At 38.0% G+C, this 7,547-nt stretch overlaps 1 protein-coding gene across 1 annotated transcript in view; it reads left to right on the top strand.

Moving 5' to 3' along the window:
• lrch4 (leucine-rich repeats and calponin homology (CH) domain containing 4) overlaps window positions 1-4,277 on the top strand; it is a 41,497-nt gene extending 37,220 nt beyond the window's left edge. The window contains exon 18 of the mRNA XM_015018987.1: window positions 3,979-4,277. Coding sequence (XP_014874473.1) covers window positions 3,979-4,131 — 153 coding nt within the window. The 3' untranslated portion in view covers window positions 4,132-4,277. The remainder of the gene's footprint in view (window positions 1-3,978) is intronic.
• Window positions 4,278-7,547: the final 3,270 nt, after the last annotated feature.

Below are 7,547 nucleotides of genomic sequence, written 5' to 3'. Positions count from 1 at the left end.
TAAGTCAGTGCCTCACCAGCAATGAACCTCACCGCACGTCACTGATATTATACATACATACATATATATATAAAATATAATCTTATCTTAACTCTGTTTTTTGAAAAAGTTTGTATTTTTTAAATTTTATCTTAATATGACCCTAATATGCTAATATTACCCTAATATTTTTTTCTACTGGCCTGGTCTGGCCCTCCGACGACAATTTTCTGTAGGCGCCACTGGCAACAGCAGCAAAGTGGCAGGCGGGGAATACTCATATAGATGAGTGATATTCATAAAATATAGGTGAAATTTACAATTACAGTTATTAAACTAGCATAATGTTATGCAGATCTGGAGAAATGTGAAAAAAGGCAAGAATAAGAAAAACTACTGTAATTTCCAGACTATAAACCACTACTTTTTCCACATACTTTGAAAGAAGCATTGCATGTTATTGATGCAGCACTTTGCTACATCCTGGATCAGCATGTGTCAGTCAAACCTGAGACAGGATCCCAGTCTGGTCTAAATGCCCAGAAGGTCGTCCGGATCATGTTCATATTCAGATCCTGTGGCCAGCAGGTTCCACAGAGAACCAGACTGTCCTGCTTTATTGCTAACCCCATGTGATCTGAGGTCATCAGTACATGACCTTTCAATTCACCAACTGAAAGCACTGAGTGCTTAGATTCTGTTTTGCAGGAGTGAAAACACCTTTGACCTTGTTAAGAGAATAAAATAATTAACTTCTGGCTTGTTATATTCTCTTGTGCTCCCAGATTCAATGATTCCATGTGTGGAAACAAAAGCCACACAGAAATGACAGCGTCACAATAATCAGCATTTATTCAAGACAGATGCACACTATCACCAGAAAAGCACATCACACATCATCAGAAAACTCAGATCACAAACACATGAATTTACCTGAAAGAGGAAAAAAGACAAAAGATGGAAACGACAAACAAAAAGCAAAGACGTCTTTGGAGAATTGCGAGAGCAAATCTAATTTGTTACTTCTTTGTAGAAAGTTTTATAGTAAAAGGCGTATTCTTATCTTTAATTTATTCAAATAAGGCGTATCTTTGCTCATCCAACCAGGAGCCATCTCTGACCCTCTCTCTAAAGCCAGGAACTCCTGCTGTTTTACGGCTTTTCACAGATGAGTGTGAAAGTTGGAACTTCTCCTATATTGTTTCCCACATAGACAAAAGGCAATTCAAAAGATCCTAGCAAACCATCTGCTCTAACTACAGGTAACATAAAGGTCAATAGGCCAGAATAAGTTACTGATTTTAAAACTATAACTAGGCTATTTCAATCAAGACATGTTAAGTTTTAAAACTAGCATATTTTAAATTTATTTTCTTAACCTTTATTGTGGTTAACGGTTCTGAACAATTTGCTTTAACATTGACTATCCTTTACAGACAGCAGACACTCGGATGTTTTACATTTACTGAGAAAAATCTTCAGTTCCTAACATCTGCCCTAATCCAATGATAACATTTGTTTGTGCTTGTCCAGTCAGAATCAGTGTTGCTGCTACAGAATATAAACAAATTCCAGATGATGAGCTGTTCCTTGTGGGTTCAGAGGAAGTTATGGCGAAATAAGGACAGATCTCAGGAGTGAGACGTCCTCATTAGCCTTTGTCCAACACACTGGCTAACACAGCGCTGCAGGTTGCTGGAACGCCTGCGTTGAGAAAGAAACGCTGTAATTATCGCGCCAACCAGAAATTTCATGCAAGTTGCTCCGTTTTTCCACGTATCTGAGTGAACCCGTAGTTCCTCCTCCCCTCCACCCCATCCGCCTGTGCTTGTTTCAGAGGGAAGAGGGAGTAAGATTCATTTAATGGCTTTTCATGTCAAACCTGCAGGCGATAAACACTCACATTTGACAGCTTGCGCAGATGGCTTTGGTATTCAGTGTGTACCAGATTGAAATGACATGTTTTGATGCAGATTGCCACAAAGTTATTTTTTAACGCATTAACTTCCCCGTGCTCTTTATATGCGTCAGGCTGCAGAGAAGTTTAATCAGAGGTATTCTGTTATTAAAATGAGTCCAGGAGCCAGATGCAGAATGATGCTCAGCCAACACATTTCCTTCCACATGCAAAATGGAAACTGGGATGCATTCACCTGACGCTTTACCTTGCTTTGAAAGGGATTTATTTTCAATTCAGCTTATTTAGCGCCAATTCACAAAAATTCCCAGAAAATAAGCTACAGCAGTTGAACTTATTAGAAAAACAAAATATAAAGTGACTTATCACTGATAAGTCACTTTATATTACGTTTTTGTAATGAGCTCAGCTGCTGTAGCAATGTATTATAACAAAATTTAATAAAGACAGATCCTACTTCTGGGACTTAAAGAGTCAATTCTTTGAAGCCAGATACAAAAAGTCGCTTAGCAAGTACATCGTTCATTTCAAATTAAAGAAAACAAAGTCTATAAATCAGTTTAGAGTTCCGTACTTATGACCTCGGAAACTTACATCAGTGCCAGATTTTTCCATCTGGGTAGGACTCTTAACAGTTCCTACAATAAATGATTGCAACATTTAAAATCATTACAGATAACCACAACAATGGCCATTCTATATAAAGCATGCTTGGAAATAAACCCACTTGTACTATGTTCTGGATGTTGAAGCCGTAGTTTTCTAGCAGTGTAGCTGAAGTGCTATGACACTTGAGATGGATGAAATATTTGTGCTGCTCTAAAACTAATCTGCTTCCAGAAAAATGACAAATTCTCTGCTGCAGTTAAGATATCGACAGCTTAACAAAAACCCACTTTGAACCTATTTAAAACGTAATGTTTAAAATTACATTAAGTAATTAATTTTTAAAAATAATTATTTTTTTGGTGACTAGATTATTCAGTCTATGCTCTTTACTACATAAATAATAATTTAGTTGCTGTTTGACATTTTATGCCACCTTGGTTTTCATAGAGCTGTTCTCATTGGCAGATGTGTGGATTTTAGTTGCTTCAGTCCTTGATTTTTTTTTTTTTTTTGCCTTTGTTAAAATATTCCCATTTTTGATGCATAGTAGCATCTGCCTGCACAAGAAGCACATAATTTTACACAGAAATGGTAGGGAAAGGAGAGTTTATATTTCCTGATAAAAAATTGTAATGAATAATTCAGTTATATATGAATTCAACTGAACAATTATGCAGCTCATTTAATAAAAAAAATCAGTTAGAGCAGTAATGTTTTATAAATTTTACAAACAAAAATGGGAACAACATCTCAACCTGTGTGCAGGTTGGGTTAATCTGTGAACCATAAAGCCATGCAGTTTATGGTTCGCAGAATAAAAGTCACATCTAAAATTATTCAGAGTTTAACTTTCAAAATTCTTATTGCATAGGATGAATGGTAGTTGGTATGATGGTAGACACATATAAAATTCATTTTCATCTGTTGTAATGATACCATTATGCTCTGTTGTTTCAGATGAGCCTGGATTCTAATCAGGCTCATCCTATATTCTGATGGAACTATGGTTTCACAGTGTGGACTGACTACATGTTAACTTTCAGATTAGAGACAGACGTTGCAGAGAAAACACCATTTGCTCTAATTCTGCTGCACATTTTTTACCTTAACCAATTTCATCTTTTGAAAATATTTTTTTTATAAACGGAACAAAATGCCCAGGAGAATTCAGATTTTTTTCTTCTCTCAGCGGTCGGACTCCCTGGTTTCTCATGTTGCCAGCCACGTCAGTCAAATCTGATCAAACCCAGAGAGTCCCACAGGAGCAGACTGATGTAGATTTTGACAGTTGATCTATTAATAAATAATAAGTGTGGATGTTTACTACAAAGCTCTGATATTAAATCATAAATTATTAATTTTGCTGAGAAGCAGGAGTATTCAGTAATGTGGCTACTTTTCAATCCTCAGCAAATTCAGGAACCCACTGCATGTTTCTTACACACACATGTCTACTATTGTATCCCTGGCAGGACTCCTTGTGTTCACCACAGCTCATCCTGGAGGACGAGGGCCTGAGCCGGCTGGCCCAGACTGTCCAGGTGCTCCTGGAATTGGCAGATGGCTCCCGCGGGGCCCCTAAGCAGGAAGCATTGACTGCTGCTGGCTCTACTCAGAGCCAATAGCTGTATCAGTGAAAAGTGACGTCATCCAACAGCCAGCCCTTAATGTGTTTCATCTGAAAACCTTTTATAAATTCCAGTAACTTTGTTAGTGATAAATTCATCTGCAAGCACATGATGAACTATGAAATAAATCTAAACAGATCAAAGTATGGTGTCTCATTTCATATGGATCAGAGATGATAAGATTCCTATATCTGTACTGTAATGTTGGCGGACAGAGTGATGTTTATGTAAATGAAAAACGAATCCTCATCACACATAATTATACAATCTGAGCCAAATCCATATTTTTAACTCCATATTTGCGTTATATGAACACATCAGAATACCTGGAGAATTTTTTTATTGCAATATAAGCTTAAGAAGGTCAAACAGTTTTCATGCTGTGTTAATTTTGGTGATTTTTGTCTGGATCAGATTTGATTGATTTGCTGTTTGAAGCTGATCTCCGTAACTGGCCCAAAAGTTTAAAGTCTTACCAAACCTTTCAGAACAGTGACTGTGGCTCTGGGAAGAGTAGTTGTCTTGTGGTCGGAAGGTTGTAGGTTCAATTCCAGCTTCCTTCTGTCACATGTTGATGTAGCCCCAAATTGTCTACTGATCTGTGTATCGGTGTACAAATGGGTAAATGTGACTCTAGTGTAAAGCACTTTGAGAGGTCAAAATGATTGGAAAAGTGCCATATAAGTTCAGTCCATTTACCATAACTTTGAATTGAAGGAGTGATGAGCTTCACTGTGTGAAAAGTGGAATTTTCAATAGCTATTGACACCTAGTTCTGCTGTGCGCATGGAGATTGAGGGCTATCAGCAAGAGTTTTGGTTCATTTATATCAGGATCAGGATCTGCCACATTCATGCAGAATAGTTTCTGTAATGATCACACTAAGCTCAGTTTAGGCATATTTCCAACAAAAAAAAATATGCAAATTAACTTTTTTTTTTAAAACAGAAAAAAAAATTTAACTGTGAGAAAACCTAGAGCTTTCCAGAAGTAAATGCTCTAATTCGTTTCTTCTAAAGGGGCAGTATTATGTATTTTCCATGCACATTGGAAAATGTGCCTGGCAGGATCACGTAATATGTTAACTTCAGTTGTTATTTGATATTTATAGCATTTTTATATGACTTGAAAGAAACATTAGCTTGTCATTTAATGCCTTGAAATTGGGCCTCTTGTCTCTTTAAAAACTCTGAAGCTTCACCTTCAGGAAGTCAAAACATGGCTCCTCTATTAGCCCTTTAGCAACATTTTTACAAGTGTTGCACTGAGAAGTGACTCATATGAGCTCAGTTGACAGTACCACCAGATGTTTGCTAAATGCTACTGGCTATTCTGAAAGAGCTGACTTCCAGGGGAGGGCTAGTCTGTGAAGTTTGGGAACTGCAGCTCTGAGGAGGAGCTGCACCCAGAAGGCAGAGCTTGGTCCACAAAGGTGTTTTGTACAGCTGAATGGAAATTAAAGGATTTTTCAAACATGCATGAAAGAATCAAGGCAACACTCCGGGTTTGTTTTTCATAATGAATAACATTATAACACAATGAAAAGCTAAAAAGTCAAACACAGAAATGTGCAATAACGAGTTTATGCCTGAACATGTTAAAGTTCTAAATATATATTTCAGCACTAGTGGAGATGTTGAATGGAAGTTACAAATGAGAGGCATTTGTAACTTCCTCTGTACCTGAACTAACTCTGTACAGCTGCTCACATGTTAGTCTTTTTGGCTGTGCAGATTGAATAGTTCTTCTAAAATAAAACGTTAAAAGATAAGTCAAATATAATAAAAAGACTTCATGGCTTACTGTGGCGCTTACTGGGCAACCATGTGAAACAAGGGAAGTTATTGTGCTAACCTCCATCAGTCATTCCACACAGGCTCTCTATTCCACCTCCAACAGTTACAGTCGTCTTCACTTCATTCATCTGCATTGCCTTTAATCACAAGCCAATTAGCACCACGGCCTAATTGGCCATCATGTTAATTGTCCGATCATACTCTGCCTTGGAGGACTGTCTGGTGATAAGACTCCTAATGAATGCGTTGAAATGGGATCTGCCTCATTCTGTTCACGCCGAGGGAGGCTGAGCAGGCACTGAAGAGACGGTCTGACATTTGCGAGGTGTAATTGAAAGTGGGAATGAAACCCCACGTTTCAACATGCACTAGGCGCCGTGTCATCCTACTTCATTTCTATGCATGTGGACAGAGGAAAATCTGTTTTTAACTCCCTTTCTGGAGCCTCCAGAAACAACCGTCTGTCGTTTCTCAACAACAGAGGGTCCAGACCCTTTGGACGGAGCAGATAGTGTAGGACTAGGCATTGGTTTTTACCAGGCTACTGTAATGCCATAATTATTTGTTTCACCGATTACTAAGAATCATATACATATCCTTTGTAAACAAAAATCCACATTACTGTAATGAAAACAGAAGCCTCCAAGTCAGGGGTGCCCAAAGTCGGTCCTCGAGGGCCGGCATCCTGCATGTTTTAGTTCTCTCCCTGTTGGTAGTGACAACCATTTCAGCATGTCAGTGTTCTCCTTAGGCCTATGATGAACCATCACTTGATCCAGTTGCGTTAAACCAGTGAGAGAACTAAAACACGCAGGATGCCGACCCTCCAGGACCAACTTTGGGCAGCCCTGCTCTAAGTAAAAGATTCTAATCTCTGTGACAGAACAAGGCTATCATACAGGAGCATAATCCTTTAAAACTATAGAATAATAGACTATTTTCTTTCAACTGCTTTATCGTTATATTTTCAGATGAAGCAAAAGAGTTACGCAATTATAAATCAAAGAATTTCAATTCAGCATGTATAATAATGAACCTTCTGTCAAAGTATGCGTACACACAGTTTTTCCTTGGCATGAAAATATGTGAGCCACGCAAACTTTTTCTGTGAACAATATCAAACTACAAAGGGCCAAAAACTCACCTAAATACACTGAAATCTGACTACATTCAGTATTTTTTAGACCAAGAAACATTAAACTCGATGTTTATTATTTTAATATTTTATTGTTTAAACATAAACAATGAAACTGAACCACATTTATCCTCAGACAATAAACTAACACGCACACAAAATAAAGAAAATAAAAAAAAAGGATGTGAAAACCTCACTCGAATGGAAATAGTACTTTTCCTCAGTTTTTGTCTCATAAAGATGTAAAACTGAGCAGGATTACTATAGCAACAACACATTACCAGTAGGATAAAACTAACCTGTCACATGACGGTCTAAACCAGGGGTGGGCAATCCTGGTCTTCGAGGGCTGGTGTCCTGCAACTCTTAGACGTCTCCCTGGTGCAACACACTTGAATCCAGTAGCGGAATCACCTCCTAAGTGCAGTCTAGTTCTCCAGAGTCCTGCTGATGACCTCATTATTTGACTCAGATGTGTTGAA

The sequence above is a fragment of the Poecilia latipinna genome, unplaced genomic scaffold, assembly GCF_001443285.1.
Source record: "Poecilia latipinna isolate Pla-1442-1.1 unplaced genomic scaffold, P_latipinna-1.0 Scaffold2354, whole genome shotgun sequence".
NCBI classification, from domain to species: domain Eukaryota; kingdom Metazoa; phylum Chordata; class Actinopteri; order Cyprinodontiformes; family Poeciliidae; genus Poecilia; species Poecilia latipinna.
Note: the sequence above shows the minus strand (reverse complement) of the source record. Positions and strands in the feature narration are given on the sequence as shown.